At 44.9% G+C, this 22,586-nt stretch overlaps 1 protein-coding gene across 3 annotated transcripts in view; it reads left to right on the forward strand.

The window, feature by feature from the left end:
• The window catches only part of LOC308411429 (serine/threonine-protein kinase WNK4-like), a 27,188-nt gene extending 18,738 nt beyond the window's left edge, over positions 1-8,450 (forward strand). For all 3 annotated transcript variants that reach the window (XM_080905299.1, XM_080905300.1, XM_080905301.1), the window contains 8 exons: positions 1-43; positions 1,764-1,806; positions 1,886-1,983; positions 2,132-2,180; positions 3,104-3,551; positions 5,980-6,170; positions 6,315-6,409; positions 7,925-8,450. The exon at positions 1-43 is cut by the window's left edge and continues 508 nt beyond it. In XM_080905299.1, the coding sequence (XP_080761425.1) occupies positions 1-43; positions 1,764-1,806; positions 1,886-1,983; positions 2,132-2,180; positions 3,104-3,551; positions 5,980-6,170; positions 6,315-6,409; positions 7,925-7,927 (970 nt within the window). In that variant the 3' untranslated portion in view covers positions 7,928-8,450. The remainder of the gene's footprint in view (positions 44-1,763; positions 1,807-1,885; positions 1,984-2,131; positions 2,181-3,103; positions 3,552-5,979; positions 6,171-6,314; positions 6,410-7,924) is intronic.
• Positions 8,451-22,586: the final 14,136 nt, after the last annotated feature.

Raw genomic sequence — 22,586 nt, forward strand, 5'->3', positions numbered from 1 at the left:
TCGGATCCCAGACTCACCTCAGATAGAGAGGGAGCAAGGACAGGTGAGTAGTGAAACAAGACTTTACCTGAGTACCAGAGTACCTAAAGTCCAGACATTGTGTACTTCCAGCGTTAAGCTTAACAACCGATATATGGAGTTTTAATCTGATGTAAAATATATAGAAGTCCATTACTGTATATAGTAACTGTTAAGTCTAATATACCCTAGTAGTCTATAGTACTTCTTCCTTTGGGAACCATCTGTGCAGTTCTGTTGAAGAAAGATGTTGACTATATTTAATTATTCTTGTAAAATAATTGATTTCTGGGCATTTTTTTCACACTGCATCAAATTAAAGTTGATTACGTCGATTAAGCATCACGAGGTGGAGGGTGGGGGGTGGTTCCCTATTTATTTATTTTTTTGCTGGGAGTTTTAGAGGCCTATTAATTAGGTTGCTTACTCTTTAAAATACCAGAATAGGGAGGATGGAGCAGGTTTAAGTTTATTAGATTCATCAGTTTTGCTGAACTATGAAATGTTTTGGGTGCAGTGTGTTTTTTACATACAGGTATAACAGAATAGCTTTAGTGTTTTTTGTTTTTAACTTGAGTATGAACTTATACAAAAAGCAGCAAGATATTAAAAAACTGTTTTATTGATTAAAAATGCACTATATCGGATTTATATCGGTATCGGCCAATATCCAAATTTATGATATCGGTATCGGACATAAAAAAGTGGTATCGTGCCATCTCTAAAGTAGAAGTACAGATTGAACTTCTGTACTTAAAGTAAAAACAGTACCGGCTCAGAAATGTGCTCAGAGTAGGAGGACGTTTCTACCACCTGTTTTATGCAAAGCTAACTGAACCCTGTGTTATATTATATGTTAAAATAAAATAATATTAGTACGTGGGAATGAAAACTTTCAGTCTAATTATTGTTATAGTGAACGTACTCAGCTTGAATCAGTTAAGTAGAACATGAGCAGAGAAAGAGAAGGAGAATAGAAATCTTTATTTTCTGTTGCCTCGATTTGTGGACTTTGTGTCTAAACAGGAAAATGAGTCTGGAAGAGGTTAAAGAAACCTCAGGTTCAGCAGGTGGGGAAAGTAAAATCAGCTGTAGTGTCTCAGTGTGGGGAAAGAATCAAACTCGCAATCATTTCTACAGAGAGCTTCAGCAGATGTTCTTCAGCTGCTCTCTGTGGATTTACAAACCTGAATCCATCCAGATGTCTCACAGCTATCAAGGCTGATTTCATCCTCTGCACTGACAGCACACTGTTTATGTTAACTTCATGTTAGACAGCCACTGTGCAGCAGACTCACCTGTTCATCCTGCACTAACCTGCAGCCTTTAAATAACAGTCAGTCTGTTTAGCAGCAGCTTTATGAACAAACATCATGTGACACGTACAGATTTAACAACACTTCCATGTGAGCTTTAAACGAGCATCCTTCCTGTGACTCTAAGCTCTCTGCTTCCTCTCCTCCTTTCTTATCTGTCTCCATCTCTGAGTGAACGTAGCTCTCTGTCTTTTCTGTCCCTGTCAAATAAGCAGCTGGACTTTAGCGGCAGCACACTGTGGGACAAACTGCACACACACAGTTTGTGTGTTTGCTGGTGTTTGTTGAGTTCATAGAAACACTGCAGGTAATCTGTGTTTACTGGTTTGTGAGGCAGTAGTGAGGTCAGCAGTCATAAATGTCGACCTGCAGACGAACGATGAATCTGCTGGAACACAAAAACCTGAAACATGCTGTCATTGCTTTCAGTCTCCAGTCCAGCAGAAGCTCAGCTCAGCTCCGCCACTTCATGGTGAGTACTTATGAGGTCACAAAGTGCCATCAGACCACACTGAACCTGAAACCTGATGTTTTATGTAACTGGTCCTCAGGTTCAGTGACTGCCTCTGCTCCCAGCTTGACCAGTGCTCCCAGTCACAGAGGAGAGCTCCGTCACTCGTCCCCTCCTCAGTCGACTCTGAACAAAAAAGTACGAGACTGTTTCTGTCAGTCAGACGCTTCGTTTAAGACGGGATTTTGTGCTGTTTGATGGTGTTTATGGTTTCATTTTTCATGTGTGAACGACATGCATAACCACAGACATCAGAGTAAAGTAACGTGTTCTTCCTCCTGCCCAGCTCCTCCCGCCTGATTCTCCTTCACCCAGACTGTCGCCCATACACGAAGGTATGAACCACCTCTGTTCAAGAAACAGGCAAATATTCAGACAGCATCATCTGCATACAGAGACACTCGCAGGTCATTATCACTGAAATGATTTCATAATCGTAACAACAACATCACGCTCCGTCTGCATGGGTGTTAAAAATAAAGGATCATTTACTTTGAGCTGCATCCTTTCCACATTATTCCACTGCACATCTGTACTGTGAGCACAGCTGTGTGCTGCCCCCGTGCTTTCAGAGAGGACAAAGTCCAGGGTTTCCGACGATGAACTGAGGGGCTGCACACGATTCGATCTGAAGTCCGACAATAAAAATATGGAGACGAGCAGACACTTCATCCCACCAAGAATAACTGCACAGATGAAATTACCTGTAAATGCTTCACTCAGGATGATGTTGGTGGTCTTCATCGCTTTCTGATCTTCTACTTACTGCAAACATGAAAGAAAAAAATCCCAGATATGAGCCATAAATACCAATATTTAATGGTCGTACTTGCAGGAACCGAGGGAAACGCGGTTTAGTATCTTTCCACAGACGCCACTGCAGCAAAACTTTTCTTTACACACAGGAGGTTTTACTGCAGTGTTGTTAGCCTCCAGAGGCGAAATCCACAGCAAAGTCCACTTCAGAGTGTTGGGTGGAGGCTTCAAAGGGTTCTAATGTAAATCTGATTTCTAAAGAGCGTAAAAGAGATGTGTCCAGATTCTCTCCTTGTGCTTTGAACGCCACACTAACATGTAGAGGAACTGTGAGATCTGACTGGCTAGTTTAGAGGCGGAGCTTAGACTCTGACCAATAAAATGCTAACGGTTAAAAAGATGCGTTTTAACAGCTTTTTAAATAAAAAAAAAATCATCCATACCGGCACACCTGATGAGTCTTGAGCTGCCTTTCACTCTTCTTCTTCTCTCATTTCTGCAGCGGAGAAACCTTCTGCTTTCACCGTTGGTCGTTTCCAGGTCACGCCCTCTAAACATGGTCAGGCTGCCACCCAGCGGGAGCAACGGTCCATCAGTCAGGCCACGCCCACTGCTCACTCCCCGCCTCCTCCCAGGAAGAACCAATCAGAGAGTGACACGGAAAGCAGCACAGAAAGCAGCGGATCAGAGAGCAGCATCAGCACAGTGACCCTCGCCCCAGTTATTAACAAGAACGCCAACCCGGGAGGTCAGGAGGAGAGGAGCAGCAGAGAGGAGGAGGGCACCCAGAAAAGGAGGGAGGAGGAGGAGAGGAAGAGGAGAGGAGGCCGCAGGCTGAACGTCAGTCTGTGGGAGGGGACAGCACGGAGTCGCTCTGCGACCTACAGCTCTGACGATTCTGACAGAGAGAATGGAGAGATGTGGGAGGAGCTACAGCAACTACGAGAAAGGTGATTGGTAAATCTTCTTTTAATGAATGAATGAATTTGTTTTTCATTTGTGGTTCATGATTCTGCTGATCTGGATGTTTAGTCATTGAAACATGAACGAGTCGATAAGTACTCCTTACTTTTATTTACCAACATACAAACACACCGCAGTGTTTCTGGTTCTCCATGGTTACCATTTATCCATCCATCCATCTTCATCCGCTTTATCCGAGGCCGGGTCGCGGGGGCAGCAGCCTAAGCAAAGAGGCCCAGACCTCCCTCTCCCCAGCCACCTCCTCCAGCTTATCCGGGGGAACACCAAGGCGTTCCCAGGCCAGCCGAGAGATATAATCTCTCCAGCGTGTCCTGGGTCTGCCCCGGGGCCTCCTCCCGGTGGGACATGCCCCGAACACCTCACCCAGGAGGCGCCCAGGGGGCATCCTTGTCAGATGCCCGAACCACCTCAGCTGGCTCCTTTCGATGTGGAGCAGCAGCTGCTCTACTCTGAGCCCCTCCCGGATGGCCGAACTTCTCACCCTATCTCTAAGGGAGAGGCCAGCCACCCTTCGGAGGAAGCTCATTTCTGCCACTTGTATCCGCGATCTCGTTCTTTCAGTCACTACCCACAGCTCGTGGCCATAGGTGAGGGTAGGGACGTAGATCGACCGGTAAATTGAGAGCTTCGCTTTTACACTCAGCTCCCTCTTCACCACGACGGACCGGTGCAGCGTCCGCATTACTGCAGCTGCAGCCCCAATCCGTCTGTCGATCTCCGGCTCCCTTCTCCCATCACTCGCAAACAAGACCCCGAGATACTTGAACTCCTCCACTTGGGGCAGGAACTCATCCCCGACCCGGAGTGGGCACTCCACCCTTTTCCGGCTGAGAACCATGGCCTCAGATTTGGAGGTGCTGATCCTCATTCCCGCTGCTTCACACTCGGCTGCGAACCGTTCCAGTGCGAGCTGGAGGCCCTCACCCGATGAAGCCAACAGAACCACATCATCTGCAAAAATCAGAGATGAGATTCTGAGGCCACCAAGGCGAAAGCCCTCCGCCACTTGGCTGCGCCTAGAAATCCTGTCCATAAAAATTATGAACAGAATCGGAGACAAAGGGCAGCCCTGGCGGAGCCCATCACCCACCGGGAACGAGTCCGACTTATTGCCGGCAATGCGAACCAAGCTCTTGCAACGGTTGTATAGGGATCGAATGGCCCGTAGCAATGGGCCAGACACCCCATACTCCCGCAACACCTCCCACAGGACACCCCGAGGGACACGGTCGAATGCCTTCTCCAAGTCCGCAAAACACATGTAGACTGGTTGGGCAAACTCCCATGCACCCTCAAGTATCCTCGAGAGGATAAAGAGCTGGTCCAGTGTTCCGCGACCAGGACGAAAACCGCATTGTTCCTTCTGTATCCGAGGTTCGACTAGCGGACGAACTCTCCTTTCCAGCACCCTGGCATAGACTTTCCCAGGGAGGCTGAGGAGTGTGATCCCCCTGTAGTTGGAACACACCCTCCGGTCCCCCTTCTTAAAGATGGGGACCACCACCCAGGTCTGCCAGTCCACAGGTACTGCCCCTGATCTCCACGCAACATTGCAGAGGCGTGTCAACAAGGACAGCCCTACAACGTCCAGAGCCTTCAGGAACTCGGGGCGGACCTCATCCACACCAGGGGCTCTGCCACCAAGGAGTTGTTTAACTGCCTCAGTGACCTCGCCCCCGGAAATTGGCGGGTTATTCCCCTCATCCCCAGACTCTGCTTTTCCCCTCATCCCCAGACTCTGCTTCCTCCTCGGAAGACGTGTCAGATTAAGGAGGTCCTCGAAGTATTCCTTCCACCGCCTGACTATTTTCTCAGTCGACGTAAGCAGCGCTCCGCCAGCACTATACACAGTGCAGGTAGAGCACCGCTTTCCCCTCCTGAGACGCCTGACGGTTTGCTAGAATCTCTTCGAGGCGGTCCGAAAGTCTTTTTCCATGGCCTCTCCGAACTCCTCCCACACCCGAGTTTTTGCTTCAGCCACTGCCCGAGCCGCATTCCGCTTGGCCTGTCGATACCTGTCGGCTGCCTCCGGAGTCCCACAGGCTAACCAAGCCTGATAGGACTCCTTCTTCAGCCTGGTGGCTCCCTTCACCTCTGGGGTTACCATTTATTCCATTATTATTATTATTCCATCACTACAAATGCAGTGACGTTACTTGGCCAGCAGGTGTCACCATCCTTCATACGGTGACTCATATTTCAACATTGAAACTTAAAAGTGAGTCAGAAAGGGCTCTTTCCGGTTGACTCGTTGCTACATGGACGTCGTTCGCCAGGTTCAGTGTTACAGAAAGAAATAAGACAAATGGTGTCCAGTCTGTCTCCAACACACATCTGCTTTATCGTTCTTTATGTCTCCTGAGTCCTTTTCTAACTCCTCCTTCTTTCTCCCAGACACCTGATGGAGGTGCAGAACCTGCAGGTCAGTCAGAAGCAAGAGATCGAGGAGCTGTACCGGAGGAAGGGGAAAGTCCTGCCCCCTGGAATCGTTCCTCCCGCCGCCATGTTGAACAGCCGGCAGCGGCGCCTCTCCATGTCTGGAAACAATCCCTCCTCTCGCAGGCTGGATATGCTGCCCCCTGCAGGTGGGAGGACTCCTGGCAGCCTGCAGAATAACAGACTAATGGAAGTCATTTAATACTGAATCATCTGTGTGTGTGTGTGTGTGTGTGTGTGTGTGTGTGTGTGTGTGTGTGTGTGTGTGTGTGTGTGTGTGTGTGTGTGTGTAGGTATCATGAGGAGAACCTCGATCAGCAGCAGCAGCAGTGGATCTCAGGAGAGAGCAGGGAAAGGCGTGACCTTTGCCCCCGAGCACGGCGGCATGGTGAGTGTTTGAGACAGTCAGGAAGAGTTCAGTAAATCTGGACTTTAGTTTTTAGTCTTTAAAACTTTACCATCAGGTTCAAGTCACATCTGGAGCTTCGTGTCTTATTTTCACTCTCATGAAGTCGGTTATGAGCAGCTGACTGTTGTCCTTACGTAACACTTTGTTCCCACACACACATTCATACAAACACCTCTAACCTGACTATCACTCTGACGGATTCATCGGCGCAACTTGGTTCAGTATCTTTCCACGTCCTGAGCCACAGACGCCACTGCAGCAAAACACTTCTTTACACAGTTTTACTGCAGTGTTGTTAGCCTCCAGAGGCGAAATCCACAGACCAGCAGAGTCAAACATCCATTCCCACCCTCATGCTCTCATATGCACTCACTCCACACTCAACCAACGTGGAGACAGACATAAAGAGACGCTGTACACACGATCACACTCCCCAAGCGTACTCTACAAACCGGGTCAAGGTACCCTTGTCCCTGGAGGGGGGAACTGCACCCAGACCCAGGTGGTGTTACCCTTTTCCCTGCGGTGGGGAGAGGCAGACCACCCCGACTCCGCAGCAGCAGGGAGGCCCCACACTCCAGACCGCAGTCGGACGGCCAACTCCACCTAGCCCCCCCGCTCCAGCAGGCCGCAGAGAATGGGGGTGGGAGAAGACTCCAAACCTCCCTCCACCCGCTCATTGTAGTGTTGATGCATGTGTGTTCTAAGGTGCATTTAAAACCCAGGAGGGCATGGAGCTACCTGCCAGAGAGCAGCAGGTAAGTGCATGGTCCCTCCTGCTAGCCCTCAATGTCTACGTGTATTTAACATTGAGAGGTGAGCAACGATGCCAGGGGTGGGGTGTACACCCTGATGGTAATTTGGACTCCGTGATTGTGCCCACCCCCAAGATCCTATATGTATGTGTAATGAGAGTGTGAATAATGTGAATGTCTAAGTTGTGGGATAAAATTGAGGCAGAGGCAGCCAGAAGGGGACAGAGGGGGGGGGTAGCCTCCTCTGCACCCTGGTGACATACCCCTACTCCAAGGCCCTGCATGTGTGGGTGGTTGTGGTGGAGCGGGAAGAGAGAGGCAGCTGGAGATGGGGAGGGAAGGAAGGGAGGGGCAGGTAACCCCTCCCTGGGGCCAGCTCCCCCGCTGACCCCAGTAGGCACTCCCATACTCCGCGACCCGCCAGGGAAAGGGGGCCCAGGCCCATCCAGACCGGGGCCCAGTGCAGTGAGAAACGTTTCCATCTCTGAACCGAGGAGACAGCCTCCACCTGTCACCATCTCACAGTGCAGCCTTTCTTCAGCTCGTAGCCATTGATCAGTGATCAACACGATTAATGATCAATGATGGTGGAACTGACAGCCTGTTGTTAGTCAGCGGTGCTACTTTCATCGTTATGTAAACATGTCAGTCAGCTGATGATGACAAGGAAACATTTCTCACTGAAAACGTTACGTTCATGACCATCACATTTAACTGACCTTTGACCTTTGTCTTCCAGTGAGTGAGGAGCTGCTGAAGATGAGAAGATGATCACGGTGATGATGAAGAGTAATCCGCAGTGCAATACTTTAATGTCTCGTAGTTTGAAGTGAACCTCTCAGCACTTTAGGAAGAAAGGTTGAACCTCAGAGGTCAAAGGTCATCAGACAACAAGCTGCAGCTGTTCGGCTTCAAAGAGAAGCTGAGGGTCAAGTGATGAGCTGCGCCCACAAACATGAGATTATAGAATCTGCTGCAAACCTTTTAAACTTTGAGTTTTGTTGTGATGAGTGTGGAAACTTTTCTGACCTCCACTGCCGCTCGTGTAGTCGAGGACGAGCCGAGGACGGTCTGTGTGTCTGGACGACCATGTGCCTTATCTATCATCATGTAGAGATGAATCCGTGTGAGACGCCGTCTCCGAGATTAAACGCGTGGACACATGAAGAGATGAAATTATGAATTTTAACAGTTTTGTTTTTTTGCTCCAGTTTAGAAAGTTTGTCCAGATTTTCCTCCTCATATTTGTCTTAAATAAAGTTTCCTGTCTGACGATGTGCTGATGTTTTTCTTTTCAAACTGAAAGGTCAGAGTGACGTCGTTACAGTGAAGTAATCAGCTGATTTCCAGCTGTTTGGGTCAGCAGGATTCCTGCATCAGAGATGCTGAGATGAGAAACTCGCTCTGCCTGCTGATCCAGGTTAGAGCAGCTGCAGTGACACCTGGTGGTGGTGGGAGGTCATGACCTCTGTGTCTTGACATGACTCTTATGTCAACCTGAGCTGTGCTTGCAGAGGTGCTATGAACCAAAGACATACAAATTTTTTACTAATGAAGCAGACCCACAGACCTGCAAATCATTTACAGCTGTTCCAAAATAATAAATGATACAATAATAAAAAGGAGCCAGCTGAGGTGGTTCGGGCATCTGACAAGGATGCCCCCTGGGCGCCTCCTGGGTGAGGTGTTCGGGGCATATCCCACCAGGAGGAGGCCCCGGGGCAGACCCAGGACACGCTGGAGAGATTATATCTCTCGGCTGGCCTGGGAACGCCTTGGTGTTCCCCCGGATAAGCTGGAGGAGGTGGCTGGGGAGAGGGAGGTCTGGGCTCTTCTGCTTAGGCTGCTGCCCCCGTGACCCGGCCCCGGATAAAGCAGATGAAGAAGATGGATGGATGGAATATAATAATAAAAATGAATAAATACAAAGGTCAGGCTTGAGGGCGACGTCTCACCTTTTTTTATTGCTCCTCATAAAACAGGACATGGAGACGATAGCTGATTGCTTCATGTTTTTTAAAACCTTTTAAAAACAGAAATGAAAAGAAAGAATAAAGATGTAATTCAGTTTTATTTATACGGCATCAAATCACAACAACAGTTGCCTCAAAGTGCTTTATACTATGAGGTAGATCCTACAATAATACATACAGAGAAAAATCCAACAATCATATGACCCCCTATGAGCAGCACTTTGGCGACAGCAGGAAGGAAAAACTCCCTTTTAACAGGAAGAAACCTCCGGCAGAACCAGGCTCAGGGAGGGGCGGGGCCATCTGCTGAGCCAGTGGTTGTTGTAAACAAACTTATAGCAGCATCTGTACATCATGTTTTTAAATCCATAACAGAAGTCTGTATTTCTCACAGCCAAAGCAGAAAACAAAGAACCACATGAAACAGAAATAAGATGGAGCAAACAGGTGTGGGTTCATCAGAACGGTGTGGGCCCAAGGTTGGAGCCACTGACACCTGTGGCTGTGGGAGGGGCTATTAAATGATGGGCAGATGTAACCCATAAGGTCACGTTGGTGTAGAGGCCCGACTTCGTGTTCATGAATGTGACGGCAGCTCTGAGGTCCTGCTGATCTCATCGTGTTAAAACTCTGAGTCATGTTTTTACTTTTGGTATCACATTTGGGGATTCCCCACTCAGTTTTTACTTTCATTTGGTACCTGTCCAGGTACTTTACCATACTTCAGCCAATCAGAGACCTGCAGCATAGTGGCGTGCCTTGACCAAAGGTCTATTCTATTCTATTCTATTCTATTCTACAGACTGCACAGGGTCAGAGCAGACGTTTTGGAGCAGGTAAGCAGATATTTTGTCTTTCTGAAAAGTTCCTTTGTTAGTTTGTCCACATGATGAGCAGGCTGGTCCATCACTGGACATTCATACATTATGGTGTAAATGTCATCAACATTTTTACCAGCCGTTGAGAGCAGGTGATGCACATGAAGTATGAATACAAACAGCAGCTAGTTGTTGTTGGGATTTTATTGAGGTTTGAATCAGACAAACAAACGACGTCTATGACGCAGCAACGTTCTTCGGTCAGTTTGAGGACACCGGTGTGCAAAGAGTGTTTGTTGCCTAGCAACGAAATTATCTTTAACTGAACTCTGATCATTTTCACTGCAAACTTTTTAAAATACTGAAGATAAACCAAGAGTCTATATTTATTTAGCTGAGATCTGACCAACATGATGTCGATTTTTAACCACAGCAAGCGCCTGAAGGACAACGCTAAAGACAGTCAAGCTTCTGAGGAGATGGACAGAGACGAGGAACTGGAGTAAGTCTGGAAGCAAAGAGTGAAATGAAACGAGGAGATTTTGGCTTTATTTTGTTTCAGGATCCATCTGTGGACAGATTAAATGTTTGTTGTGCTTAAAATGTTTTTTCCATAATTCCTGTTTCAGAAGATTGTTTCAGAGGTTACGCGTATTTAAACACTACAGAGCAGACAGACTGAGCAGCTGTGATGAAAGGCAAAGGCTGACAAAGCTGGCAATGAGAAGCTGCACAGATGAAGTCGTCCTGCAGTGGCTGAGAAAAAACTCAGAGTCTGACGCCTTCAGCAAACTCACAGACGTGTTTGACTTCCTGAAGAAACGCATTGATGAGGAGGAGAAGAAGAACCACAGCGATGATGTTCACATCACCTTTATGGCTCATGGATCAATCGGAGACTTCATGATCCCAGCCAGCTGTTACCTGCCTCTGCCCACCATCACTGACGTGCTCCTGTATTCTCCCTGGAACTGCGTCACTTCTGGTTTAGCGTACGGTATCGCTACAGGAAAACTGAGGCCTCAGCACAGAGTTTTTTACTGTAACGATAAAGAAAGCTGTACAGTTTCTGATGACAAACATCGACCTGTGAACCTGCCAGATCACTGGAACTCACTGAAGAAAGCTGGAGCACAGATGGTCCCAAACATCACGGTTAGCCCTCTTCGAGATGATGATGGAGTGTGGAAACGCTTTGAGTCTCTCTCAGCCCACCAGGAAGGAACCGCATCGTCATCCCGTTCATCCTCCCAGGACGGGAATATGAAAGCGTCCCGTTCTCTGTGGTGACCTTGGCTCTGTCCCTGGTGCTCCTCTCCTCCAGGTTTAAAGCCACTCTTCACTTCTCTGGTTGTCTCAGTGATCGCTCTACTGGAGCGAAATTTGACAGGAAGTATCTTCAGGAGCAGTACGCCTGCACCATCGACAACAGCTGGATGAAATGTTCACCTGAAGCTTTCAGATGATGATACGTGCTGCTTGTGTTAGACATGTTTGTGGACATTTTAGTGTAAAGATGAAGATGAAATGATAAAAGTAATTTTTCTATATTTGAGGCTCAGCTTCATGATGAAGGGACTTGAATCATCATTTAGAAATGTTCCAGCACCAGGTTTAAACTGACGTCTTCATTCAGTGTATCAGAAGCATATTTGGGTTTAAAGTGGTTCAGACACCTGTTCATAATCTGCTAACTTCTGTGGAGGTTATTAATATAAACAGACTCACCTGTTCTCGCTGCTCACAGGTGACGTGATACTGATTTATGTACATCAGGTTACATTGCACTGCGTGTTATACTTGTATAACTATGCATGTGACGAATAGAGAATCTTGAATCTTGTATTATGTAATATTTGGGTCTTTTATTGCTTCATGTGAGGGTTTAAATTCTGTACCAGAACAAAAAGTTCTGAGCCACAGCTTTCTAACTCTGAACCGTCTGTCACGTACCAAACATAGAAGTAACACAAGTCTACAAGTTGTACGTCTGTATTTTCATGCCTGCAGACTCGGTAATTATTTCTGATCTTTTGTTATTGTAAACCATGAAAATGTGAAGATGATGTTGTTTAAATGAAGAAGAACAGGATGAAAACCTGAAGCTGCTCATTAAAAACAATATCGTTTATATAAAATGTGCCTCGATCACTGGAAGAACATGTTGATGGCAGATACATGGAGCTCCACATGTGGCGGCTTTAAGAAATCCCAGCAGTGTTTGAAACAAAGACTCTACAGATCAAACCCATGAAGTTTATAGTAGTTACATGTCAATAAATGCTGAGTGAACAACACACACGTGCATACACACAAAAACAGAGTTGCAATGCCACCAGGAGCAGGTTGTGCTTCAGTATCTTCCTCAAAGACATCTCCACTTGAGGAGTGATAGAGGACTGCAAACCCTACTGACGGCCCGGCCTGAGCCTCGTCTGATGCATTCAGATGTGAAGATGTGGTTACGCATCAGTAAAGAAGCATTATGTAGGAATCATTAAATCAGGTGACTTACAGGAATCGGGATCTGTGTCATGGTCCAAACAGACACGTGACATGAACGTGATAAACTCACACAGCTGCTGTTGCTGAAGGCGTTCCTGTAAATGGTTTGGAAATCACCCCTGTGACTCCAGCAGTGCATGCCGTAGTTTCTCTTTCACTTGGTGACGCTCCAGGTGTTTCCCTCGTGCTACGTCAGACTGAGCCGGCCAATCAGATGAAGGATGCAGTTCATAAAGATCCTCCAAAGCTAGTACGATGAGGTCTTCTGTTTAGTGGCCTCTCTGACTCTGCATTCTCTAAATCGTTATGATGATGATGATGTCATCATTAAGATGTAATGGCCCTTTCCCATTGGTATCTACTTGGAAAGACTCGGTGCGGTTTTCAGTGTTTTCCATTAGGTCATAGTACCGGGTACCAGGTACTTTTTAGCACCTTCTCGGCCAGGCTTCCAAGCGATCCGAGCAGGTACTAAAATGTGACGTTGTCATACTGCATGAAACCGATTGGCTGGTCAGTAGTGCCACTCGATGAGTCATGAGACCATCTCATTTACAAAAATCAAAACTATGTTCGCTTTGATGTCCACCTTTGTTATCGTTGCATAATAATCACGTCCCGGGACATGTTGCTATGACAACTAGCTCACACACTGGGTTGTAACGGAAAACTAGTCGTGGCCAGTTGATCCAAGTAGCCCCCTAAATAGAAAGGGGGCTTAGTCACTGAGCTCATTCCTGAATGATGGCCTCATCAGTGGACTGAGCTCTACTGTCAGCAGGTTATTGATGTGCTGATGTCAACTTGACGAGCCACAGAAGAGTAACGAATTACAGAATCATGTTTTCATTTCATTCCTAAATTAATTTTTCATCATTTTCACAAATATTAATTATGCACCAATTTTCTGAATGTTGTCCTTGTCAAGAGACGTGGGACAGAGAGAGATCGTCCCCCGGCCACCCCCGTCATCACATTTAGCAGGAAAAAGGTCTAAACATCCAACTTTATGCATTAAAAAGGATCAGAACCAGCAACAGAACCACATCATCCGCGAAAAGCAGAGACCACCCAACTGAAAGCCTTCCACACTTGGCTACACCTAGAAATTCTGTCCATAAAAAGTTATGAACAGAAACGGTGACAAAGGGCAGCCCTGGTAGAGCCCACCCACCGGGAACGCGTTCAACTTATTGCCGGCTGTGCGGACCAAGCTCTTGCAACGGTTGTATAAGGATTGAATGTCCTGTTGCAATGGGCCAGACAGCCCATACTCCTGAAGCACACTGTATCCGATGTTCGACTAATGGACGGACTCTCCTCTCCAGCACCCTGTCATAGACCTTCCCAGGGAGGCGGAGGAGTGTGATTCCCCTGTACTTGGAACACACCCTTCGTAAAGATGGGGACCACCACCCCGGTCTGCTAATACAGAGGTAACGCCCCTGATCTCCACGCAGCATTGTAGAGGCGTGTCAACCAAGAAAGCTCTTCAACATCCAGAGCCTTCAGAAACTCAGGGCAAACCTCATCCACCCCAGGGGCTCTGCCACCAAGGCCTCGTTTAACTGCCTCAGTGACAACAATGTATCAATGAAATCTAATTAAAGTAAAGTTGCATAAACTGAATGAAACATGAGGTTGAGTATGTGACTGAATGCCATGGTCCAGGGTGTTTCCCAGTGTTTTGTGTTTGACTTATGTTTTCTGATTATTGGTACCCCTCAACAAATATAAATACAGATACAAATACCGGCTGCTTTGCACATCTCTACCTTCAACTGATTCGATTTTACATTATTGATCTTGACGTATTGTGACAGCTTGTGTACACTGCATGAGGAGGGTGTTAAAGTGTCTTGTGCTGTAGCGAGGCCAGAAGGATCAGGACATGAGAATGTGCTAACGAGTCCTGTCTCAGTCACTTAACGACAGTGTTGGTCAAGTTACTAGAAAAAAGTAATCAGTAACTAATTACTGATTACTTCCCCAAAAAAGTAATCCCTTTACTTTACTGATTACTTATTTTCAAAAGTAATTAATTACTTAGTTACTTAGTCACTTAGTTACTTTTAAAAACACGATTTACAACCTGAATAGGTGATAAAGCGATAGATCTTTCAGCCCAATTCTACTTTTTCTGCATAATCCATCATACAAAATGTAATCAAATGGAAAAGTCTCTTTTTAAAACTTGTTTTATTAGTTTTAATCTTTTAACTTTATGCATTAAGCAAAAATGTAATTATCTGCAACATTCTCTGACTGGAAGAAATTAGTTTAACATTCAAACCTATTTTCTGCACATTCCAGCTCATAAAATAAAATATTTTGTGTGTTTACACTCAGTCTTTCAAATAGATGCAAGTAAAACACAGCAGAAAATAAATAAAGTCAAAGACTCAGCGGTCCTGTTGCTCTATTTTCACCTGTAAAGCAGGAGTGGGGTAGGCGGAGGTTTACCCTGGTGCAGGTGTGCCGCGGTCAGTGGAAGAATCCGCGAGTTTCTCTGTGAGTTTCCCATTACGTCGTAGCTACTCGGTGCTTGTTTGGAAGTTTAGGGGTTTTTTTCGCTGTAAAAAGAAGTTTTCTTCCCACGCACGATGGACACTAATGTTTTTGTCACTTTTTATGGAATCAAACTCAAAGTAAGGTCAGTACTTCCACGCTTTAAACGCTGCACGCTCATACTCTCTCCTGCACTCGATATGTGATCCACTGTTGATCTGCACACAGCTGTTGTCACGAACGTCACACTCGCTTACGTCACTGTCGTGAGACATTCTCGCAAAAAATCACTGTTTTAGTAACGCAGTAACGCAGCGTTCCTACGGGAACGTAACGGTAATCTAATTACCGTTTTTGCAATAGTAATCCCTTACTTTACTCGTTACTTGAAAAAAGTAATCAGATTACAGTAACGCGTAATCGGATTACAGTAACGCTACTGCCCATCTCTGCTTAACGATGATGGGGGGGGGGCTGATTCAACACACGAATGGCCCGAGGATAAAAACTCCTCTTGAGCCTCTCTGTTCTTGTTCGGATGGTGTGGAACCTTCTGCCTGATCTCAGAAGCTGGAACAGCTCGTTGCTGGGATGGGACGGGTCCTTCAAAATCGGAGTGCTCTAGTCCAGCATCTCCTGACGTAAATGTCCTGTAGGGACGGGAGAGCAGTCCTGCGGCAGCGTTTTGCCGTACGGATCACTCTCTGAAGAGCTTTTTTATCCTTGACACAGCTGTTCCCATACCAGGATGTGATGTTCTGTGTGAGGATGCTCTCCACAGCGCCTGCATAGAAAGTCCTGAGGATCACTGGAGAGACCCTGAACTTCCTATATAGCATGATCAATTGTATCAAACGCCTTTTTACAGTCTATAAAAACTAGAGATGGACCGATCCGATATTACGTATCGGTATCGGTCCGATACTGACCTAAATTACTGGATCGGATATCAGAGAAAAATAAAAAATGTAATCCGATCCATTAAATATCACGAAAGCGCCTCACAAAACTTGCAACACGCCGTAACTCACCTCAGAACGTTAGCACGTCGGAGCAGTATGCATCACGTGATAGAGCGGCTGTGGCATGCGGGACCTGTCGGTGGTCTGGATAGCATGTGGAGCTGCGCTAGCAACCCGGCATTTCATCTCCGACAAAGTTATCCCCGAGAGAAGTAAAGCAAGTGTGTAAGTCCATCTCTGAATGTTTGTAAAGCATTCCTGCGTTAAGCTTAACAAGCGACTGCCTCTCCTGCTGCTACTTCAATCATGAAACTGCTTAATGATCAGCTGATCAGCTTTTCTGTCGTGAGTCCGTGTCTCTTGTTTGTTTTTGGCCCACTTTGCACCAGAAAGAGGAAACCAGCAGCTGAACAACAGCAGCACGTTTAAGCTTGATCAGCTGTTGTTAGAATGTATTTAATATTACTTTCTACTCGAGGATCTTTTTCTACGTAGCTGACGCTGGTAACTGTGCAGGGGCGGATCTAGCAAAGTTTAGCCAGGGGGGCCGATAGGGCATGAACAGGGAAAAGGGGGCACAAAGACATACTTTTCTTTCTTATTCTCATTTAAAATGTCGAGCTTTTAATAAATAATTATCTGACACCCAAAGTTTTAATTTGATGTAAAATGAATAGAAGTCAATTATTGTATATAGTAACTATTAAGTCTAATATACCCTAGTAAGGTATAGTACTTTTTCCTTTGGGAAGGTACCATCTGTGCAGTCTGCAATTCTGTTGAAGAAAGATGTTGAATCTATTTAATATTTCTTGAAAAATAATTGATTTCTGTGCATTTTTTTTCACACTGCATCAAATTAAGGTTGATTACATCGATTAAGCATCATGAGGTGGAGCGTGAGGGGTGGTTCCCTATTTTTTATTTATTTATTTTTGTTGTTGCTGGGAGTTGGAACCCTATTAGTTAGGTTGCTTAATATTTATGCTAAGTACTCTTTAAAATACCAGAATAGGGAGGATGGTGTAGGTTTAAGTTTATTAGATTGATCAGTATTGCTAAACTATGAAATATTTTTTTTGCATACAGGTATAACAGAATAGCTTTAGTGTAGTTGTTGTTTTAAACTTGAGTATGAACTTATACAAAATGCAGCAAGATATTTAAAAAACAGTTTTGTTGATTAAAAAACACTATATCGGATTCATATCGGTATCGGCAGATATCCAAATTTATGATATCGGTATCGGTATCGGACATAAAAAAGTGGTATCGTGCCATCTCTAATAAAAACACCAACAGTACATTCCTTGTTATCTATTGCAGTAGATATCCCTTCTAGATATCCCATCACTGCCATCAACGTGGGCCTTTTCGCTCTAAAGCCATATTGGTTATCACATAGGAGATTATGCTTCTCAATATATTTATCAAGTCTATTAACAAATAACTTTTCTAAAATGCGAAAGGTTGCGCTATATATTCTATAGCATTTTTAACTAATATCATGTCAATGCCCAAACAGTCAGTGGACTTTTTATTTTTAAATGTTTTAACAATGTTAATTATTTCTCTATGGCTCACAGCACCAGTAAACGTGGAGGACACTTTCTGATGTTTATTTACATCGTTTTTATTTCTTGACTCTGGAATTTAATTGCTAAATTAAAGCCAACATGTACAAAGAAATCATTAAATTCATTCATGGCATGCTTTAAGCTTTAAGCTTTAAGCTTTAAGTTGTAATGAAAGAAAGTACTGAAACCATTTTACAAAAAGCCTCCTTGCTCATAAAACACACCTTTGTAATTGGGCGACCGTGGCTCAGGGGGTTGGGAATCGCATCTGTAACCGGAAGGTCGCCGGTTCGATCCCTGGGCTCTCTGTCCTGGTCGTTGTGTCCTTGGGCAAGACACTTTACCCTACTTGCCTACTGGTGTTGGCCAAAGGGGCCGATGGCGCGATATGGCAGCCTCGCTTCTGTCAGTCTGCCCCAGAGCAGCTGTGGCTACAACTGTAGCTGCCTCCACCAGTGTATGAATGTGAGAGTGAATGAATAGTGGCATTGTAAAGCGCTTTGGGTGCCTTGAAAAGCGCTATATAAATCCAATCCATCCATTATTACAGTACTGGGTGAGTTACACCAATTAAAGTCCTACTTACTGTGTTTTCAAGTTAAATCTATATTTGAATAAGCTGCTGAACAACATTGTATCCATCCATCCATCCACCTTCTTCCGCTTATCCAGGGCCGTATTGTGTTAATACAGTATGTCAAAATAAAAAAAAACCCTGTAAATTCAGGCAGGTGAGGTTGTGCTGAAAAGAATGACACAAACAAGGCAAAGATAAACAGTTTTTAAAGGTGAAACATAGAGTAAAATTAAAAGTAGTCGAAAACGGCCAATCATTCCCCAGACGGTTAAATCCTATGGATTCAGAATGGGATGTGATATCTGTGTGAAGGCAGATGAACAAATGTACTTGACTGAAGGACATATCCAGGTGAAAAAAGACCCCTCTCAGTGTTCCTGGACACCAACATAACACCATCCACAGTGAGCATCGTCTTCAGCTCTCCAGACTGACCTTGCTGTGGGTGGAATAATCTGTGCTGCTAAAACAAGCAGTTTGTAGCAGCACAGAATACAAGCACAGAAAAACTCAACGTCAGCAGTTTTACTTCTGCTGGACTTGTGAGGCTCTCTAAAGAAAGCAGAAGTCATACTGCAGAGACACGGCACACAGAGCAGCACTGAAACAACAGAAATCAGTTTCTATGACCAAAGAAAGTTTTTGATGTGAAATCTTTGTTGCCTTTGCTGTGAGTTTAATTGTGAGTCACCCTGCACCGTGTCGCGGAGGTGGCTGCTCCTCCCTGATCCTGATTCTGATGAGGTCCTTAAAAGTAAACTGGAACAAGTGTGGACCCAGCAGGACCTTCAGTGGAGAACCTGGGCAACCAACCAAGATCCTTACCAAGGACCAGACTGTCAGCTGCTAGCACCAATAATAGAGCACACTCATAATCTCACATATTTGTGGTACATTAGTGATCTGATGGCTGTGTATAGAACAAAGCAGCATCTACAGGTTTGGGCATCATGAACATTGATTCAAATACTTTTCTTGTGGAGTGCCGATGCTTTCCTGGTGTCTGCCCCTCTCTCTGGGTGAGTGTGGGAAAATGATTTGTTATTTCTGGTTTGAATTTGAACGTTAGCTTTCTTCACTCCCTCTGGTTTTATGAATGAAACCCAGTCAGTGAGAAACGTCTGCAGCCAGCGAGGCAGCACTGAACTGCTCGCTACGACGTCACACACACTCCTGCAGGTGTGTGTGGAAGCAGGAAGGCTCGGTGTTTAAAAGGACAAAACGGCGAATGTCTGTATAACTGTTGGGTTATTATGACACGAAGCACTCACACAGCAGCTCATGATGCTGAATAATTGCAGCTGCTTCTCAGAAACAACCACAGCAGCACGATCAGTGTCCTAATAACTGATCATTGAATGCAGTATAAACAAACTCAGCATCTTTGGAATCAGAAAGGATTCATCCAGGAGCGAGCAGCAAAATTTAAAGACACCAAGAAGGTTCCAAAAGAAACGCAAGAGAAAGGACGACGTGGAGGGAAGGTGTAAGGCTTACCGCATTCATTACAGTGTTGGAGTTACTGCACGTGTTTCTGGTGCTTTAGTTTTATCTGAGAAAATGAAAGTTTTCACAGGAATTAAAGAAAACTTAAATTGACTTTCAGTGAAGTTTTAATATGAAGCAGTTTGCGTGTCTACAACTTTTTATCAAAGTATAAAAAAGATGATCGATGATTTCAAATCTTCTGCTGTTTGCAGACAAAGTTGATAAATCAAGTCTAACACATCGACTGTGCAGCGAGTGGATCAGGACCACGAGGGGAACCTCACCCTCTGCATCCAGGCTGTGTACCTGCAGAACCTGTGTTGCCCCAGCACAAACTGGCTTTGGGTGTAACAGAAAAAGTACTGTTGGTATTTAGAAAGTGCACATTGGTAAGATTGCATGTGGGAGGTGGGAACTTCTGTGACTCTCTGAGGATCTCTTCTCCAGGCTTCTTGAAGGACGTTCAGAGCTCTTCTTTGGATGTTTCTGCCTCAGGATGTCCCTACCAATGTTCCCTCTAATGTTTTCATGTGTCTGAACACACAAACACCCTGAGCGGACACTTGGACCACAGTGAGCGACAGCAGACGTGAGCACTGTGGTCACGCCAGCATCGAATCCATGCAAGTTACATGGTTCATTAAAGTAATCAAATTACAGCATTTACATTTATGTTAGACTACTTTTAGTTAACTGCTTTAGCCCACTTACAATGAAAATGTAAAACGTCTTGCTTATGACCTGTGCAGCATGTTAACAATATTGGAAGTAAAAATAACTTGAACTCCAATTTTGAAAACACAACTTTCTTTTTTTTTTTTCATATAAAGCTCTGACTTCTGAGTCTGTGGTCTGTTAGAGAGTCTGTAACTCTGCAAAATACAGTAAATAATGACCAATGTTGGGCAGGTAATGATATAGTTACTTCTTCAAAAAAGTAACTGAGTTATGCAAACAACAAGGTTTTTTGCAGCTGTTTACCTAAAAATGCAGCCAAGGCGTTTTTTAAACAAACATTTCAAACTATTTACAGAACAATCAGCTGTTCTGCATCAAATCTGATGCCACGCAAATTATTTGTGCCGCTCCAAAAAATAATTTCTGTCCACTATGAGATGAAGGAGAACAACAGCCTGATACCTGCAGGCCTGACAGCAGCAGATGTGTCACTGCTGTAACACCTGTAACACTCAGCAGGCGCCTCATTGTTCTGACACACACAACTACACACTAACTACACACTAACTACACACTAACTACACACTAACTACACACTAACTACACACTCACTACACACTAACTACACACTAACTACACACTCACTACACACTAACTACACACTGACTACACACTGACTACACACTCACTACACACTCACTACACACTAACTACACACTGACTACACACTCACTACACACTCACTACACACTAACTACACACTAACTACACACTCACTACACACTAACTACACACTGACTACACACTCACTACACACTCACTACACACTCACTACACACTAACTACACACTAACTACACACTCACTACACACTCACTACACACTAACTACACACTCACTACACACTCACTACACACTCACTACACACTAACTACACACTAACTACACACTCACTACACACTAACTACACACTAACTACACACTAACTACACACTCACTACACACTAACTACACACTGACTACACACTCACTACACACTCACTACACACTCACTACACACTAACTACACACTGACTACACACTCACTACACACTAACTACACACTAACTACACACTAACTACACACTAACTACACACTCACTACACACTAACTACACACTGACTACACACTCACTACACACTAACTACACACTAACTACACACTCACTACACACTAACTACACACTAACTACACACTCACTACACACTAACTACACACTAACTACACACTAACTACACACTCACTACACACTAACTACACACTAACTACACACTAACTACACACTCACTACACACTAACTACACACTAACTACACACTAACTACACACTAACTACACACTCACTACACACTAACTACACACTGACTACACACTCACTACACACTAACTACACACTAACTACACACTAACTACACACTAACTACACACTCACTACACACTAACTACACACTGACTACACACTCACTACACACTCACTACACACTCACTACACACTAACTACACACTGACTACACACTGACTACACACTGACTACACACTGACTACACACTCACTACACACTGACTACACACTGACTACACACTGACTACACACTAACTACACACTAACTACACACTAACTACACACTCACTACACACTAACTACACACTAACTACACACTAACTACACACTCACTACACACTCACTACACACTAACTACACACTCACTACACACTAACTACACACTGACTACACACTGACTACACACTGACTACACACTAACTACACACTAACTACACACTAACTACACACTCACTACACACTAACTACACACTGACTACACACTCACTACACACTGACTACACACTCACTACACACTAACTACACACTAACTACACACTCACTACACACTCACTACACACTCACTACACACTAACTACACACTCACTACACACTCACTACACACTCACTACACACTAACTACACACTAACTACACACTCACTACACACTAACTACACACTAACTACACACTCACTACACACTCACTACACACTAACTACACACTCACTACACACTGACTACACACTGACTACACACTGACTACACACTGACTACACACTCACTACACACTCACTACACACTGACTACACACTCACTACACACTGACTACACACTGACTACACACTAACTACACACTAACTACACACTAACTACACACTCACTACACACTAACTACACACTAACTACACACTCACTACACACTCACTACACACTCACTACACACTGACTACACACTG

This window comes from Rhamphochromis sp. 'chilingali', assembly GCF_963969265.1.
Source record: "Rhamphochromis sp. 'chilingali' genome assembly, chromosome: 15".
NCBI classification, from domain to species: domain Eukaryota; kingdom Metazoa; phylum Chordata; class Actinopteri; order Cichliformes; family Cichlidae; genus Rhamphochromis; species Rhamphochromis sp. 'chilingali'.